The sequence below is a fragment of the Eurosta solidaginis genome, chromosome 1 (assembly GCF_040869045.1).
Source record: "Eurosta solidaginis isolate ZX-2024a chromosome 1, ASM4086904v1, whole genome shotgun sequence".
Classification (NCBI taxonomy): Eukaryota; Metazoa; Arthropoda; class Insecta; order Diptera; family Tephritidae; genus Eurosta; species Eurosta solidaginis.
In genome coordinates this window covers 325,040,204-325,060,533 of record NC_090319.1, presented here as the reverse complement: position 1 = coordinate 325,060,533, position 20,330 = coordinate 325,040,204, and the positions used below count along the sequence as shown (strand labels likewise).

The 20,330-nt window shown below is 32.1% G+C and overlaps 1 protein-coding gene across 13 annotated transcripts in view; it reads right to left on the bottom strand.

The window, feature by feature from the left end:
* Stat92E (Signal transducer and transcription activator Stat92E) overlaps nucleotides 1-20,330 on the bottom strand; it is a 117,271-nt gene that overhangs the window by 6,212 nt on the left and 90,729 nt on the right. For 10 of the 13 annotated variants that reach the window (XM_067762004.1, XM_067762002.1, XM_067762003.1 and 7 more), the window contains one exon: nucleotides 10,049-10,578. Coding sequence is in view for 2 of the 13 variants with exons in the window: in XM_067762007.1 (XP_067618108.1) it covers nucleotides 10,539-10,578 (40 nt within the window). In the remaining 11 variants the exon portion in view is untranslated. Of the gene's footprint in view, nucleotides 1-1,274; nucleotides 1,457-10,048; nucleotides 10,579-17,917; nucleotides 18,113-19,108; nucleotides 19,336-20,330 lie in introns of those variants that run through there. The other 3 variants (XM_067762008.1, XM_067762005.1, XM_067762006.1) reach the window with 3 other exon arrangements.

Here is a 20,330-nt window from a genome sequence, read left to right as displayed (position 1 = left end):
AAACAACTAAATTGACATTCTTCAAAAGATTAGTGCAGGGGCGGAAACTGTTATTCCTTTTATAATATAATTCCTTGCAAAACTATTAATTTTGTAATTTTAATATATTTGGATCAAGATAAAAATTATTTTCGGATTTTTATTACCTGAATCCGATAGAAGTAGTTAAACTGGGACTTTTAAAAATAAAAGTGCGGAAATAAAAGTTAAATCCGGACATTTATTTCTTAAGGCCAAAATAAAAGTTCCGCTTGATAACAAAGAAACGGCTTATCCGAATTAAAAAAAAAAATTTAACTAGTTCTATCGGACTCGAAAAATAAAAATACAGATTTTGCTTTTATATGTCGACTTTTATGGAAAAAGTGCGAAAAATAAAAAGGATGCTTGATTCGACATGATATTGCTATAGGGATACCTGAGATCTCAAACATTTTCACCTAGGACAATTTTTTGACCCGTACTTTTTCGACTCCGAAAAAAAAAATTATTATTTTCCGTCCGTGAGAGAGACCAAAGCTAGAGCAGAACAACGTCTGCTGCGTCTGCTAGTTTATGTATATAATTAGAAGGATCGATTGGTATTCGTTTCATTTGGTTGAGCCGTTCCATAGGCCGAACTTTTATTTGTTCTTAAAAATAAAAGTTTGGATTTCATAGTTAATTTCGAACTAAAATATTACCACGGGTTCAAATCCCATTCCTGGGAGAAAAGGCTTTGAAGAGATTTACAAGGTATAATCGAAACAGCTGTCGCCTTGTCCGTCCTGGTGTCACGTTGTTTAATTCTCTAATTATTAAACAAATTATAAAATATTTAATGTCTGGAAATAATTGTCTTTTTTAAGGGCTTCTATTACAAAGGAATAACAGTTTAGGTCCCTGATTTATACACGAGTTACAAGATATTTCCAAATACATATAAATATATATATATCTAAATATGTATATGGAGAATTAAAAAACGTCATAAACGTCGCAAAATCCTAACCCATAAACTGTTTTCTTGGTTAAAAATGTAAAAATACTTTATAATTTTGTGATTTTGCAACTTCTTTGGCCTATAAATCTCGCACATATTTCTCTTTATAATTAAAGTGTACATGTATTTAAACATTCATACATTTATGTATGTATGTATAACTGTGTATTTATTATATTTCCTAATTTAAATGTCTAAAAACTTTATTTAAACAACAATGTTACATTTAGCTAGATATATTTTGTTAAAGTTGAAATGCACGTGTATATTATTATTATTATTTATTATTACGGCGTTTTAAGCCTAATATTGACTAAATTCGTATGGTACATATGTGTAAATTTTTATTGTAAATTCGTAGTAAATATATTATAAAAGTTTTTTTTTACTACAAACAACTACAAACTTCAGGTTTAGAAAGATGTTTCTATTTTCGCGACAATTCGTTTAAAATTATTGGAGTGTACAATTAGACTAAGAATAGAAGATAAAAAATAAAAGATAAAAAGACGAAGGATGAAATATAAACGGTAAAAGATTAAAGTTGTAGGATTAAAGTTAAAAATAAATGATAAAAAAATATGAAAACAAAAAAAAAAAACAAGGAAAATATAAGAGAATGGAGAAAGAAAAAAAAATAATATATAAGAATAAAACCAAAGATAAGAGATACGATATAAAGTATAAAGTACAGATGATATAATATAAATGATGATGACAATAGATAAAATATAAGAATATTTAATTTCAAATGGCGATGGTTACCAGGACATGTTTCGGGATTTCAATACTTCGTGAGCTACAGGCTATGGATATGTAAATGGCAAATTTTTTGAATCATGTTTGATATGCTAAGGTTAATTTTTTAAAAAACTACAAATTCTTGCTTCTCTATAAAGATTTATTTCTCATTTTCAACGATAACACAAACAAATATTGAATGTAATTTTAACGTCAAACCATGGCTTAACAATATGGTTGGCTCATCTCATCAGCTGATTTTATTTTTTTCATTTCACTGGAGTAGGTATTGTCAAAAGGAGATGGCAAACTTAAAATGAAACCAACACATTGACAACATTTTCTTACAACACACAAAAACTGCTAAGTTTTATATTTTAATTCCATTCCATTCGCCTAACACCAACGCGCAGGTTTTGACATTCTGAACAAAGTTATGTTGTTGCTGTAGAGATGAGCCAACCATATAGTTGAGACATGAGCCAAACAAATTTTTAAATTCTGAAAAAAGCAGGGATGCACCTTAACGTTAAGCTAATCGTTTATCAAAAAATTTCCACCGTTTCCGTTGAAACACTTCGAAATATTATCGATAAAGAAATTATCAAGATAAATTGTATCTCGTTTTTAACCGAAACGAAAAGCTTTCGTTAACGTTAAAAACGTTAACAAAAACGTGATACTTTAGGTTTTAATTGTGCTGGCAATGCTATAGCCATGGTGAAGCCGTAAGGTGGTAACAGCGAGCGGACATACACACACAAACTCCATGTAGCTTGTTTGTGTAATTCGTTGGTGGTAAAGTCAAAAATACTCTGAGAAATGTTCGTACTGTCAAAATTCATGAGAAAAGTTGCATTCAGCTTGGCTAATGCTTTCACCTTTAATGACTCCGCCATCAATCAGCTTTGCCAGCATAGTTTGTAATTAATAATCAACATAAACGATTTGATTTCGTTTTGATATGGCAGAAAACGAAACGAAATCATTTCGTTAATTTGACGTTCTTAACGTTAATAAACGAAACGAAATGACTTTGTTTGGTTTATTAACGTTAATTATCGTAACGAAATGATATCGGTTCGTTGGTTAAGCATGCCTGGAAAAAAGTAAGGCTGACAACAAAGTAGAAGCGAGAAGCGTTGCTATAATATAAAGATAGCTATGAAAGTTATATCTTATTGAAAATTGTAAAAGTTTTCAGAATGCCAGAAACTTTTACAGCTTGTAAAATATGTACATATATGTGACCTGAAATCATGAAACGACCCTATTGTGCGAAAACAAGTTTTAGGGAAAACGCGTTTAAAGTTTTTGTTTAGCTTGACTCTGTGTAGCGGCCGGCCGTTGTGAACGAATTTTGTAATTAAAATTTAATTAACTTCACGATAAGCTACAAGCTAGAAATTTGGAATGCAGTTCAGAACCCGATGACAATGCAATAATAAGAAAACAATAATCCGATAGGTGGCGCATGGATCGAAATATTTCAAAAAATCGTATTTGCGATCCGATTTGATTTTAAATGCGATTTGTAAAAAACTAAGAAAGATAGAAAACTGCGGTTTGTTTCATTGGAAAGAGCGTTAAATTTCCTATAAGAATCACTCAAAAAGTGAAGAACGGTATTTTCGCACAATAGGGTCGTTTCATTATTCCAGGTCACATATGGATATTAGAATTGCTTCTCGCCTAGCATGGCTTATAGCGAGCACTCTGCCCTAAGCCTAAGGAAATCAGCTGGACACATAAATGGCAAAACCTGAAAAAATTAAAGAGAAATCGAATGAAAAGAAAATTTTGTTTCTCAGTTTTGTTTTGCAAACCTCCAAGTCGTTTTACCATCAATTCGAACCACTGGACATATGCCATGCCAAGAACATGCACCCACACCATAATATTTCTGCCGTCGTGTTTTATTGTCTTCTGGGTGAACCTCGGACAGTATTCTTGGCATTTCGGATCATGTACAAATACTCCCCCGTCTAGTCTTATTCACATCTCGTTTTTCCAAAAATTCATACTTTTTCCTCCGTGTGTTATAGCGAAGTGTAACAGTTTCGAAATAGTTAATTTTTTTTTTTTAAGAAGTTTGCCTAGTTTAACCGCCTTTTAACAAGCCTATAGGACGGATATATCTGTGCCCAATGACTGACTAATAGCGAGTGCTATCTGCCACCGTGATTTAAATAGATAATTTTTCACCATCCTTATAATGGCAAGTTCCGTTCGCGCATCGGTCGTTCGTAGTTTTGGATTCCGAGTTTTTCCTTTCTTCGGCGTTTTGGGGTTATCCGCACATGAATTATTTACATTGTATACTTTTTTAGGCGGCCGCCGGGGTGTGGTGGTAGCATGCTCCGCCAACCACCTCGAAGATCCTGGGTTCAAACCCCAGTAACCTCAAAAAGCAACATCAAAAATTTACAAAAAAAGTTTTTTAAATTTGAAAAAAGTTTTTCTAAGCGAGGTCGCCCCTCGGCAGTGATTTGGCAACTTATAGTCCACTTATAATCAGAAGTTTACAAAAAAACTAATGACGGTAAACAACAAACCAGACGCCGCATGTGCGAGAATTACTGCGGAGCGAAAAATAGCACAAAAATTTTGCATTACGATCAATTTATAGATAAAAATATATCACATTGACTTCATATGACATTTTGTGCCATTTATGTGTCCATAGCTGTAGCTTTTTGGGTGCCGAGCTTTGAACTCGAGTACACTTGCGTTCAAATTTAAAAAAAAAATGGAAAAAATATTCAAAATATATTTGTGTTTCATTCTACACCTTTTCCAGTTTAAGTTCAGAAATTTCCGACTCAAGTTCAGAAAATTGCAATTCAAGTTCAGAAAATTACAATTCAAGTTCAGAATTTCCAATTTAAATTCAGAAATTTACAATTCAAGTTCAGAAATATACAATTCAAGTTCAGAAAATTACAATTCAAGTTCAGAAATTCCAATTTCAATTCGGGAAATTATAATTCAAGTTCAGAATTTTCATTTCAAGTTCAGAAAATTACAATTCAATTTCAGAAAATTGCATTTCAAGTTCAGTAAATTACAATTCAAATTCAGAAAATTATAAGTAGGGTGTTATTTTCAAAAGTTATTCCAATTCCTACTACGTAATGTAATACTTATATGTTATTTGCGAAAGTGTTGATGCTTCGTTGACAATAGTGGCTTGGATATACTGTACCCCAAGTTTTCTCCAAGGCGTGTACCTACATCCCGAGCTAAGAATTCAAACGGTGGATAACTCTTTGTAACAAGTGCAAGAGGACGCTCCGGCCATGAAAGAACTTCAGTCGACACCGTAGTTTGGAAGCAGTAGAAGGGGGAGACCTCCACAGAGTTGCGAGAGGTAGATGGAGGAAGACTTGATCTGTGCACACAGTACTTATACCTTACTTGTGGGATTGTGGACGCTCCGTTGATTTAGTCATCACTGCTGTCATACGCAGATCAATGCTTGTGACCTTTACATAGAATATAGCTGGATGTCCTTGTAACTGACCTCTTATGAGAGGAGAGAGAAGAGATGAAACGGTATTTTTCGCTATCCCCTTCATGTGAGCAAAATTGATTTATGTGAGTTAAGAAGTCCAATTTCTTAACAGATAGTAGGCCTTCATATCCTTGAATCAGATTATTAGCGCTAACATTTACCATGTTACATACTTTAATTGTCATTGCATGAAAGAAAAACTTCCTGACAAACTTTCTGAACTTGTATTGTAATTTCCTGAACTTGAAATGTAATTTTCTGAACTTGAATTGTAATTTTCTGAACTTGCAATGTATTTTCTGAACTTGAAATGTATTTTTCTGAATTTGAATTGTAATTTTCTGAACTTGAATTGTAATTTTCTGAACTTGCAATGTATTTTCTGAACTTGAAATGTATTTTTCTGAATTTGAATTGTAATTTTCTGAACTTAAATTGGAATTTCTGAACTTGAATTATAATTTTCTGAACTTGAATTGTATTTTTCTGAATTTGAATTGTAATTTTCTGAACTTAAATTGGAATTTCTGAACTTGAATTATAATTTTCTGAACTTGAATTATAATTTTCTGAACTTGAATTGTAATTTTCTGAACTTGCAATGTATTTTCTGAACTTGAAATGTATTTTTCTGAATTTGAATTATAATTTTCTGAACTTAAATTGGAATTTCTGAACTTGAATTGTAATTTTCTGAACTTGAATTGTAAATTTCTGAATTTAAATTGGAAATTCTGAACTTGAATAGTAATTTTCTGAACTTAAACTGGAAAAGGTGTAGAAAAGATAAAAACAAAAAATCGTTTAAAAATATAAAAGCTAAAAGAAAAGGAATTTAAAATAAAATATGCTAAATATGTTTTTTTGTTTGTTTGTAAATCATCTCAAATATCTTATTTAGTATCGAAATGGAAATCAAATTTTGCCAAGGCCTGAAATATTTATGCCAACCTATGCTATTTAACCGCCACTCTGCAGTTATAGTGTCATTATATATCACCTAAAATTATGTATCCTAATCCACAAATTATTTACTCTGTAAATTTTGATAATTTTCACACATACACAATATAGAAAGGTGCATACATTTAACATTTATTTCAATTTTCGCACACAAAATATTTGCACATATCAGTATTAGTATTTCAGCCAAAATAAGGTATGTATGTAGGTATTCTAAGTATTTTCCAAAATATAGTTTGTAAATTCATCAATTTTTTTGTATTTACCGCTTGAACCGCATTTGCAGAGTATTAAGAGATTCTGTTTTGTGCGTGCTTTAATTAAATTTTAATTTATGTTACTCAATCAGAATTACAAATCTTTTAGTTCTTGGTAAGTGCAAGTTGAAAAAGGTTTTTGTCTTTTACTTCTAATAATTTCAGTAACATGCAAGGCATTGCTTTTTACTCAAATTGAGCTGAAAGAAAAAACTTCCGTGAAATGCGTAACTAAAACTATGAAAGGCCATCTCAAAAACGTTTTCGAAAAAGTTAAATTCGAGAAGTGTTTACAAATTTTTATTGAAAACTTACGAAATGTTAATCAAAAAGTAAACGCTATAGGTCTCTTAAATTTCCAATTGATTTTTAAAATTGAAATTAATTAAAATTTGATTCTGAAATGTTTCAGATTTTTTGAAGTTTTTCTTCTTTAGGTGTGCTATGAAAAGTGTTTTGTTACTGAACTCCTAAACGACTGGAGCGATTTTGATAAAATTTGTGCGGGTGTTCAAGGTGGTTTGAGGATGCTTTTGATTCACAATTCGGTCCGGGAAGGTGACCAAAGCCAATTTATTCCAAATAATCTTATTTATGGTGCGATTCGCTTGAAATCGGGTAGAGGGGTACCTCTTTAACAAAGATAATATTTGAGAAAACTTTCATTCCGGGACCAGGGATCCACCCATTCTAAATACGTGTATAGTGCAATTTGACTGAAATTTATTAAGGGAGTACTAGCTCATTATTTCAGAAACTTTTCTTTCCGGGATGTGGACCAGGGATCGACCTTTTCCAAAAAGCTTAGTTATGGCGCGATTCACTTGAAATTAGGTACAGGGGTACCTCTTCGACAAAGTAATATTTGACAAACTTTTCATTCCGGGAAGTGGACCAGGGACCGACCTATTCTAAATAAAATAGTATATGGTGCGATTTGCCTGAAATATGGTATAGGGATACTTCCGTGACTAGCTCATTATTTCAAAAAACTTTTATTTCCGCGAAGTGGACCAGGGATCGACCTTTTCCAAAAAAATCTTAGTTATGGAGCGATTCTTTTGAAATTCGGTGAAGGCGTGCCTCTTTGACAAAGATAATATTTGAGAAATATTCATTACGGGAAGTGGTCCGTCGGCCCCTATTCTACATAAAAAACTTTGTAGTGCGATTTACTTTTGTAAAAAAAAGCGCATTTATTGTGCGTACACGGAGATAGTTCCTGTGAATTTTTTTACGGGAAGTGGACCAGGGACAATTCTATTCGATCAAATGCTATTCACTGTTCGATTTGCCTGAAAGTTGTTATATTGGTAGCCTTTTTATCATAAGATGTGATAGCTGATGTTCCGATTCCTGAAGATGCTATGGCAGTGGATATAATTTAAGAATAATAAAATTCGATTATTTCGCGATTTTTTCAAATCTAAACAGAACTTTATTGACTTTTTTGATTATCTTTTTGCAGTTCTTTACTATTTTATTGTGATTATTTACACAGGGCGACAAAATTTAACCAACATTCAGACCCCGAAACTAGACTATATATTTCCGAAGCTGAATCCAAATCTGGCCTCAGAAAAATGCAAAAAACACCGTTTTTGCCCATATTTGAGGTTATATAGCCTCGCAGGTATTTTCTTTCACCAAAATTAAAGGATGGCGTCTTTAAATACAAGCCTTCTTCCTTCAAATGGCGTTGAGTTTGCTCAAATATCATTTTTTTTCGCTGAGATATCGCATTTTGAAATTTTCATGTTTCTAAATTTTCCTACACCTGAACATCGATTGAGATAAAAAAATTATATTTGAGCAAACTCAACGCCATTCGAAAGAAAAAGACTTGTTTTTAAAGATGTCATCCTTTAATTTTGGTGAAAGAAAACATCTGCAAGGCTACATAACCTCAAATATGGGCAAAAACGGTGTTTTTTGCACTTTTAGGTTAAAATATCTCGAAAACCAGAGCTGGTAGAGCAATTTTGAGGCCAGATTTCGATTCATCGCATCAAAATCCTTCGAAAATATATAGTCCGGTTTCTGGGTCTGAGATACTGTTGACCTGTGTTATTTGCATGCAGTTAAAAACTTGTTTAATGCCGAAGATGTGTCACTTCTCATAGGAATACGAACCCATTTTTTAAATATAAAAAACCAAAATTATTTTCTCTTCGTATGAAATGAAATTTTAAACTCCTTTCGAAAAAATAAAAAAATTTGAAAAATAAATGCGAATTTTTAGACTTTACAACTTATACTTTGTTACACCCAAATTGATTGGGCTACAAAACCGCATACTAAAAATACAAAATTTGCATGCATATTAAACACTTCTCGAATTTACGAATTTTTCCCAAAATGTTTTTGAGCTGAGTTTACACAATTCATTGAAGTTGTTTTTTTTTTTAATAAATTAATAAAAGAAAATAATCGGGCCTATTCTGGATTTCGACCCCGACCAATTTATTCGGAATCGAAATGAATTGTTGTTCCGAATATCGATTCCGACCAGACTTGGTCGATTTGAAAAGTTTTGCCTCTAAGCAGTCGGAATCATTTTATTTTGATGATTTATAACAACTTTTTGCTAGACTATTTGTTTATTTAGTATAACAAATCTTAATTTGAAAATTCCTATCAAAAATTTTCCAAGCTAAACAAAGCGATTATGGTCGAAAGGAAACCGCCTTGTTCTCAATTTCGATCAGTCCATTTTTGCGATTTTTATGCACAATTGCAAGTCTTCTTGCCTCTGCATTTCGGAAAACCATTGGTGCTGACCTTTTGTTCAAATTTTTGCACAATTTTAATTTAACAAAAACCAAAATAAATAAAAACAGCTGTTTTGCTTGATTATCGACTCGAAATTAAAACGATTCGAAATCGACTTCGAATCGATTTTTTTCAATCGGAATTGAGAACACCAAAAAGAAATCGACTCGGAATCAGCCTCGTTTTACTTTTCAAAACGAGTCGGAATTCAGAACAGGCCTGAATATAAAATTTTTGTAATAGTTTTTACACTTTTCGTTTTCGCAGGTGCATGTATGTATGTATGTGGGTTCGATGAATTTTTGAATTATTCTTATATGAACATAAGTGTTTACGTAACTAGCAACGACGAACTGCACCTCGACTCGCTTATCCTGTTTAAATCTTCACAGCCTTAATAATATTCATATTCGTTGCGCGCAACACAATCAAAATAGGTATATAGGTGTAAATATATAATGGCTTATTATTTTTCGTAACGGTTTTTTATTCAATTTGCTGTCATTTAAAATTGACCAATTCACATTGAAGATGATAGCACATTTTTCAGCTCAAAAATACCTTTTTTATTCATCTACTTTGTATATGTATGTAAATTTTTCGTTTCTTTTTCAATTCCAATTTATTTATTATATATGTAGATATATTTACTAAAAACTAAAATCTGCACATCGTTTACAGCCCTGTTATTTATCGTTTTTTAATCCAACATTATCTATGTATACATACATATAGTATGTATGTTTTTGTTTCTGTACTTAAGTATAAATAATGTTTGTGCTTAATCTAAAATGTATTCCCATTTATTCTGATACGTACCATAAACCATCTAAGTGACAAAGTCAGTCTGTCGTACCCATCCTTTAACAGTGGAATTTTTGTTTTGTTTTCTTGTAATGTTTCCATTTTAACTCGAAATATTTGCTGGTTTACCGGAAGTTACATTTCAAGCCAAATGTAAAGTAAAATCATGCACTTAAACACTTACGAAATGCTCAACATTGTTATTGTTGTATATTTAAATTCGATCATTTTTTGATGCACATTTTTTTATGTCACTTAGCTGATTGTTTTATAAAAAAATGTTAGACGTATATTTTAGGTATTGTGTATAAATCACAAGTAGCAATTGGTTCATATTTTGTTAGATATATTTTATTTATTATATGACTGGTAGTTTTTTTTTAATATAATTTTCATTTTATGTATGGCTTTGGATTTTTATAAATTTTATATTTCCACGCGTTTATTTTATTTTTTGTGTGTTTTAGTTTTGTTTGCTTTGTGTGTGTTTATCCGCATTCATTCATCAATATAAAAATGCATTAAAATCAGAAATAATATTGTCACTAAAAACGGAGAGGGAGAAAGAAAAACAAAAAATATTGCATAAATATGAAATCAATAAACATTTACATGCGTAATAAATAAACATTTACATGCGTATATCAAGAATACATACTAGACTGGGTCGATTTATTAACCGATATGCGAAATAAATTTTTTTTTTTTTTTACTTTTTTCGACTTTAATTTTTAAGGTTTTTTTCATGACCTACTAAAACAATTTTCATATATTGAAAAGAAAAAAATTTTTTTTCAAAAAACTCTTATCGACAACGTTTTAAGCGGACATTTTTGGGCGGACATGGTATACATATGGCAGTTTTTTTAATAGGTCATGAAAAAAACCTTAAAAATCAAAGTCGAAAAAAAGCCAAAATAAAACCCTTTATAAATGAAATTTTGCAGGCTCGAAAATTATTTTTTGGGTATGCGTAGTGGAACTTTTTTTCCTGAATCCAAATCCTATGGAAAAATCGATGGCGCGATATCGGTTAACTTTCGTCCATATAATTCGACCCACCCTAATACATACACTTGTGAACAAGAAAACAGCAGCAGCAATTATTAACAATATTTATAGTTGTTACTGGTGCTACTTTCCTTGTCAAATTAAATTAAAAAAAAACTAAAGAATTGTTAAGTGAAATTGAAAATAATGTAAACAAATTTCGGAAACGTTTTCAAAAAAATCGACATCCGTAAAGTTTTAAAAAATATTCATGCAAAATTTTTCACTTTTAACGCAGAGTTTTCAGAAGCTTTTCGCGTATACAATTATGTAGTAATAATAAACTACAGTCGAGTAAAAACACGCTTTCAAAAAAATTCCCAAAAAGCAATGCGAGTTTTTAGAAACTTTACAGCTTCGAAATTGGTTTACATAGTTTTCATTATACAAACACCCAAATCGTTTAAATATTTTTACTGCTATATTTGCCAACACAGGTGTACATATGAATATATATATTTACTAGAAAATACGTACTAAACAGGTACGTAAACAAAACAAATATACCTGCCATAAATAATGTTACACGCAAAATTAAAAGTTCTTTGTTGGGTTTAAATTTGTATTAGGAAAAAATTTCAATGAGGAACAAAAAAAATCAACGAAACGAAAATTTTACCACTGCAAATTTTAATGTACTAAACAACTTTCAAGTAAGGCCTTAAGTAGTTGACAACATAGATAAGCAGTTTTAATTACCATTCAAACCACATTAAAAGAAATTACATGAAAATCCATATTGATGGAATGTAAAATAAGGAGAAACGAGCCGCACCCCTGCGTATCTTGCGCAACCAATATAAGTCTCTTATCAAATATCAACAGAAATCAGCTGTTCTATCAATCAATTAAAACCATACAGTTTGCGCTGCCATCTGGCGAACAGTAGCGACTGCCGGTAATGCAGTGCAAATATCCACAATAATGCCATGGTACAAATAGATTTCTTTGTGTGCTTACAATCGTTTATTTTTAACAAATTGTTTTAATAAAATATAGCTAAACAAAAGCACTACGACCAAAATTGCCCAAAGCTCGCTAATAGCCCGAATCTCCAACTTTACACCCAAAACTTTATTAATAGATTTGGATTCCAAATAAGAGCGAAAAAGGGACCCGTACATAAAAACAGCAATTAGAAATAATATATCGTCGGTACAATGCCAAAGTCACGAATGTGTCATTTTTGTTTTAACGAAATATTATATATGTCAAATTTTGCAAAGCCAAAACAACAAATGTGCATTTTTTTGAAAAAAAAAATTTAAAAATCATTTTTCAATTAACATTACTTAGTGGTTTACAAAAGTAAACCTTCCAATTGTGGTTGAAAAATACAAAATTAAATCTCTATTTTTAACATCAAATATGCACATTCGTGACTTTCGCATTGGACCGCCGATATATGATATACCGACGTATAATACCAAAAAATGCTTAGAAAAGGAAAATTGCCTGTTCTATGGAAGATTCAAACGGATAGCCATTCAAAGCACACTGCAAAGTTAACAAAAAAGTTCTTCGACAAGAGTTCTGTCAACTTTTTTGGCATGGCCATTATCTTGTTCAAACTCTAATGTTAAACAGCATCTCTGGTGTTGTTAAGAAAGCCGTTAGGCTCAAAAAATATCCCATACATGGATGTCCTGTCTGTTGAAGTAATAAACCCATGAGAAGCACACTGTCTGAAACTTTTTACATCGTTGCACAATCGATGTGAGGTAGTGTTGAGGCGAAAGAGTTATGCAACAAATACTTACGTTATCATTAAGTTGATCCGCCCCCAAATTCCAGCTTTCGCTATGCTAAAACTTCGTCGCCTAAAATTTTTAAAACAATATCAAGTGCGCCGAAATGTATGCAACATTTAGCACCACATGACCACAAGCAATAAACGACTTATGCATTTACTTTCACATAGGTTTTAAGGGCCAGTTAAACTTCCTTAACCCTAACGCCATAGTCGTAACCATACCCATATCCATAACAATCTCCAATGCGATCGATGAATGGTGCCATAACCTTAAACAGCTGACATTTTCATAAAAATGAGGAAAACGCAAAAAATTACAAACATATTCCACAAAAAAAGGCTTTTAGTCAAAACGTATCCAAAACAATAAATAAAATATACAAGAAGTTAATAAATTCACCAACTCAAATATTTTTTTTTTAGGTTATGGATATGGCGAAAAAACAAAAACCAATTGGTTGGCTATGATATGGTTATGGCTTTAGCGTTATAGTATGGCACCATTAATCGATTACATTGATTTCCATAAGGTAGATTCGATCAGCTGCTTTATCTGGTTATAGATAAGTGACCATTAATTGGCCCTTTAAGTGGTTATTGCTTATGACCACATGGTACTACATGTTGCATGCTCTTCTGCGCTCTTGGTACTGTTTTTGAGATTTTTAGCGATGAAGTTTTAGCGTAAGCGGAAGCTGAGTTTTGGGGGCTGATAACACGTGGTCGTCTAGTTGCCCCACCCAAATTGTGAATTTCAGATGTTTTTACAATGTATAAACATTTGAAAGAAAAAATTGCGAATAAATTGCTGTTTGTTTTTAAATTTCTTGTAGACTTACGGCCAAAAAAAGCGCCAAAAATTGTTTTAGTTGTTGTTGTTGTAGCAGTGCTTCGCCCCATCCAATAGGTGCGACCGATCACAAATTGTCATCAACAGGGGTGGACCATAGTGAGAGGGGTGTTAGAGGCGTTGGTTCCACATTACAATTGAAGAGATGGTTGGTGTCATGTGGGGACACATTGCAAGCAGGATATACATTTTGTATGTCGCGGTTGATTCTGGATAGATAAGAATTTACCCTGCTACAACCATATTGTATCAGATCGAAGTTGAGCTAGAGTGACGCGCGTTTCTCTTCTGCAAGTTCTGGATATTTTTCTTTAAGAACTGGATTCGCCGGGTAATTCCCGACATAGAGGCCCACCGCGAGTTTGTGGAGTTCGCTGAGGACCTACTTGTGCTTTTTTCCTTCATACGGCTGTGTTTTCAGGTGCCGAAAATTGTTTTAGTCTTACAGTATTTCTATGGTCACTACAGCTCCGCAAATAACGTTCTTAGTTCTTGTGGCAATGTTGGTAAAACCACAGCTCATTTGGTGATATGTTAAAACAAAATAGTTAGTAAGCCTCTAACAATTTTCGTAAAAGCAACATGTTATCCTTATGAAAGAAATTTGCATAAATGTCTACAAACCGGAAATAACCCGAAATACATATGAATATCGTAAGCGATGTACATTGCAATGAATCATCCTTTAGGAGATTCTGGATGAAATATATAAAATCGGAGACTTTATCCCATCATTTTCAAAGCGGATGATCACGAAATGCCACCGAACGCGATGATAGGGATATCGTCAAGATAGCTCTTCTGAACACATTTTAAACTGCCGCAGAAATTGCCATTGACTTTAAGGATAGAATAAAAATTAAAATTAGATTCGCAACGACACAGTGTCTCTGGAGGAAAAATAATTTGATAGCCCATGGCTAAAAAACAAAAACCGCTTTCCACCACAAAAAAGCGATCCCGCACGCTAGCTGGTATTACGAAAACATAAATTGGACAGGGAACGATTGGCTGATTCATATTCTCTTATGAGTGCAAAATAAACTTTATTCAGTTAAGGTTTGCGATGCGTAGCAAGTCCTAAAAATCAGGAAGATGAGTCAAAACTGCGTTAAGGCAACTGTGGAGAATTCTCTCCGTATATAATGGTGTGGTACGCATTAAAAAACGTGAGAGCTGCTAAGATTTTTGTGCTAATTAGCTGGTTTTATTCTAGCCATGGACCATCTAATTATTTTACCTCAAGTGAACGGCGGACCAACAATATTATGGTTTTCATGTTTATACTATCCTTCAATTCGGCGAGTTTCTGGAACAGTTTTTAATGTATTCAGAAGAGCTATCGTGACGATATCTTATAATTTTAAACGAGCAATTCTTGTATATTTGTATAGCCGAACGATCTCGAGAACGGCTCAACCGATTTAAATGAAATTTGGCACAGAGATAATGTATCACATTCTAAGACTTTCTACCTAGGTGTTGCCACTCAGAATGTTTCACAAGGTTGTCATATGACAACAAGGTTGAGATATGCCGATATGGGTATCAAACGAAAGGATTTCACTCTGCATTACAATAGGGGCATTTTAGAGTAGCGTTGCCATTTAGGGTTGCCACCTATTCGAAATTAAAAAAAATTGCATGAGATATGCCGATGTGGGTATCAAACGAAAGGTATTTCATATTTCACTCGGCATTACAATAGGGACATATTTTAGTAGCGTTGCCATTTAGGGTTGCCACCTATTCGAAATAAAAAAAAATTGCATGAGATATGCCGATATGGGTATCAAACGAAAGGTATTTCACTCTGCATTACAATAGGGGCATTTTTGAGTAGCGTTGCCATTTAGGGTTGCCACCTATTCGAAATTAAAAAAAATTGCATGAGATATGCCGATGTGGGTATCAAACGAAAGGTATTTCATATTTCACTCCGCACTACAATAGGGACATTTTTAGTAGGGTTGCCATTTAGGGTTGGGGTAGTTAGACGAAATAGTACTCCACTTACTCATATTCTACTAAAGCTTTAAAAGAGAACATTAAAGTTAAAAATCTTCGTAAAAAAATCTTACACATGATTCGACTTAATTTTCTTAATTTCACACACGCTAATAAAATTGAAATGCAATATGAAGGCACCGTGGCAAATTCTAGCAAAATATATTTAAATGCATATTTTTGGCAAATATGAAATGAATAATTGCATTTCTCACAGATTACTATTAGAAAGATTTCTCACTATAGCAAAAATATATCTCACCATGGTAATTTGCTACCGTTGAACACTAGAGGCATATGTTCAATTTGAAAACGACATCTAACCATTTAACTACTTACCAACAGATGGCGCTTAGGGAAGTAAGTTGACATTTAATTAAACTAACTGATAGTTGTCATTCGTGAAATTTGCAAGTTTTTGGATTTGCAAGGTTTTGTGAGACTTTCATAGTGTATAACTAAAAAAATGTTTGAAATTAATCATTTGGCGCATGAAGATAGTCGACCTAAATAACTTAGTTCTCGATTTCACTAATTGTCATAACCATCCCTTATACTATAGGCTGGAATTACCCATTTAAAATTTTTCATTCCAGTTCATTTTGCGGTTAGTGTTTGATATGTTTTTGAAATCTATTTTTAAGGAAATCAAATATTGGTAAGTAAAAATATATAATATATGTACATATAAAAAAAGTAGAGTTTGATTAATGATGACATGTAAAACAAAGTATGTTATGCGGCATACTTGAAGATTGCCGAGCAAAGCTCGGTCGCCAGGTACTTCCTATTAACGCGTTCAGTGGCCTTTCGTGGTCGTCCACTTCGAAAACGAGTGGATAAAATCAGCTATTCAATATATTTCGTCCAGAATCTCCTTAGGGATAATTCATTATAATGTTGCCGACGCTTTCCATATTTTGCGTGATTTGCTCTTTTTAGACAATTATGTTAATTTTTCTTCATGGATAAAAGTATTACTTAAATGAAATATAGTTGACTTTACTAAAACTGCTAGGGACTTTCTAGCCGTAAGATACTAGATAATGAGTTCAGGGATTATTGGTGTTAACTACAGTAACTAAAAGTTTCGTTACGCAACTGTAGTGTCTGTAGAAACGCCGTAACAGGGAAACAATTTTCCTCGGATTTTTTTTTACCGTAAGTGTATATTAAGATAAAATTTGGGAAAAAGGTACGTGTCAGATGAAAAACGGAAATTTTTTTCCGTTTCTAATAAGCTGGTAATAGGTTTGAAATTACATGCAAAGTGGAACATGGTAATGGAAACTACCTACCTATGTTTTATGTATGTATATTCTGGCCCGTGGATTCAAACCTTGTTGGTCAAAAATTGTGAATTTTCAGCCATTAACATGATCACTTTAATTTTTATAAAAGTAAGTCAATAAATACCGGTATTTGCAATAGATCAAGTTCAGTCAAAATACTAAATTTCTTTAGTTTACTTCATTCTGGTAGATAAATTTAAAGTGAGGCATTCCAACAAATGTCGGATTAGTTTTTCTTTTTTGTTCAATGTATGAGAAAAAAGAAACTGCAATCGCTTTATTTCAAAAAAAAATTATTTGTACGATTTTGTATTATCCTGTTGTATAATACATTCTTCTGTGTTTTCAATAAATATACGTGTATATGTGTAGATGCAAAGATAAACAAGCAACAGGCAATAACACCATTTGTCATGCAACATTTAAAAATAGCACAAAGACCACGAGGAGTATAGAACATGCATTCTTATATGTTAAGTTATGTAAAACTTTTATTTTCTCCAGACGTGTGTATTATGTAAAGTATGTGCTTTAACTGTGCAACATTTCATTTTTGAAATATTTAATAATTTTTATACTAAGAAACAGCAACAAACATTGGCACATAGAATTTTTTTATTTTAGCAATTGTACTTAATTATTTAAAAATGTGTTTAATATTTATATTTTCCGGTGTTAGCTAAGCCCACAAAAACAGCCAATAGCGGTAGTAACACTTAACGTGTCGCATGCTTAATTATAAATTTCGCATTAATTTTTTTATTTTTTTGTTTTTCTTATAAACAAAACATCATTGAAATTTGTTTTTCTATTTTTGTATTTCTAGTTTTCACTTTCAGTTTTTGCAATACTTTTCTTTACCGCTACTTGCTACGTACATAATCTAGTGGTAGAAACGTGAGTTTATGTACGTTCCGATTTTTTTTTGATTAAAAAAACTTTTTTTCTGGTAAAAGACAAATTATATTAAAATCAAAACATATAAATATGTATATATATATATACGTTTCTGACTTGGTGTGGTAATTAATACGTAAGACGAGCTTAAAGCGAGTTTGATAATAATTTAGTAGATTGCTTGAGCATCTGTGCGCACTCAAAGATGCATTAGGGTGCTACCACGTGATCTAAATAAATGCAAGCAAAAGTTTGTTATTATTTTATTAGTGTAAGTAATTAGTAATTTTACGTTGTAATAGCACTCATTTTACAATTTGTAGTGAATATATAAACTACCATAGCTGAAAAGCTAGGAAGCTATATTTAAGTTACATATATAAATAGTAATATACTTAAAATAAATAAATGTATGTAGATGGCAATACTTTTAATAAATCAATCAAACATTGTACGCAACTATAATAATGAAATTGACAAAGTCAACAATGCTTATGAAAGTGAAAATATTAAAAATCGCGACAACGTTATCATACCAAATAAGTGTCGCCTTATTGATAGAGACTGATTGAGCGAAAAAAGTGAAGTATGTCGGTGAATGAGTTAAATCGCATGAACCTACTTAAGCACATTAAAGTCTTACATCCTGCTAAGTAAAAAAAAAATTTATAAATATTTCTAGAAAAGATTAAAGAGGTTTAGGTTGGGTTGCAGCTAAACATTGTGTAGCCATCTGCGGCTTAAGTACACACAACTGCAAACACAAGAATGTCAGTAAAAATTATAAAAGAAATTTCAAATTTTCTTTATATTTTCAAACGTTTTCGCAAAAGTCGAGAAGTACGACAATCTGCTTAAAATCTCGAATCTTTTCGAAAATGTTTTTGAAATGGGTTTGCATTGACTAAGTGACACAATTCATTGAAGTTTTTGCTTACATTGAGTAAAATAAATGATAAAATTTGTTATAATGTTTACTACTATTTTCGTGTTCGCAGCTATATATAAGTCCAGTTTTTTGTTTTTCATTTTTTTTTTTTTTAAGGGTGTTTTAGATTTTCCTAAATGCAAAGTATGATTTTTTTATATATGGAAGAATATCTGTAACACACAGAAAATCTGTAACAAAAAAATTATTTATAAATATGCAAGTATAGCTGAGGAGACACTTTTTCAAACACTTTTCCGTCCGAATTTTGGCTTTCATTTATTTAAAGTTTCCTCACCTCCATCTATCCTCTCAGTCTCATTAAAGCTCTCTCTTCTTCTCTCCATCTCCTTCTAATTGTCCCTCTCCCAGTCCCATTCCAATATCAACTTTCCCTGTGGACTGCCACTCTCACTCCAACATACGCACCCATACTAGTGGGCGTGGCACCGCCCACTTTCCAAATATTGTATGCCGATTGTTATATGTGGCAGACACCCACTACATTTTTACTTCTAAAATTTTCTAAATACAATAAATAAATAAAATATATTAGCATGTAATTAATTTCGAACTTCGGAAGCGAATATTTACATATATTCGGGAGCCTTACATTGAAAAACAGGGAGGGAGCTTACTTATTTGCTTATGGATTAATCTCTGTAAAAAAAAGAACTGGTTTGGTCTAATAGCACGCTGGGTGTTGTACGGTGATATTTTATATTAAAATTTTTGAAAGAAAAACATTTTCGAGCGATTTCGGCAGGCGATTTCATTCAATTGCCGTTGGTGTAATCCCTACAATAGTAACCAGGCTAATCCTGTTATTTTCCTTTATTTATTTATTTTTTTTTTCTATTTTTTTTTTTTTATTTATTTTTTTTTTTTATTACACCAACGAATAATAGTAACATGTCATAAATTAGAAATATTTTAAATTTTACTAAGTGAGCTTGTATACAACCAGGCGGACGGACATGCTTCAATCCAGTTCTGTTTTTATCCTAAAAACTATTAAACTCATTAGCTCGAATCCTTTATTCTGTTACAAATTCCGTTATATACAGCTAGATATAAATGGGTTGTTCTTTAATATGTATGTTTGGAAAGAAATAATTATGTCAGCTATAACTGTTGTTACTCGTGATATTTTCGTTAAGCTCACAATGTAAAACAACTACGAAACAGCTTCGAAAGCATTTCAGGTTTGAACTACTAATCTATATTTATTTTCAAACTTCGATACCTTTGCGAAGTAATGTCCATTTTCAAAAACGAATAAGTACTAAGGACATAATAAAGAAAGTTGATGCGTTTTGATAAACCTTTGCTAAGGGGGGAGGACATTGACCCGACAGCAGAGATTAGCCCTTTTCCAACAAGAATTGAAATCAAAATAGATCCGATATGTGAATAATTGTGGCGATGTAGTCAATTTTGAATTCGACACTTTACAATTGGGACGACACAAATTCATAAAATTAAAAAAACAAAAAGATGATGGGGCAAATGGCAAAAGA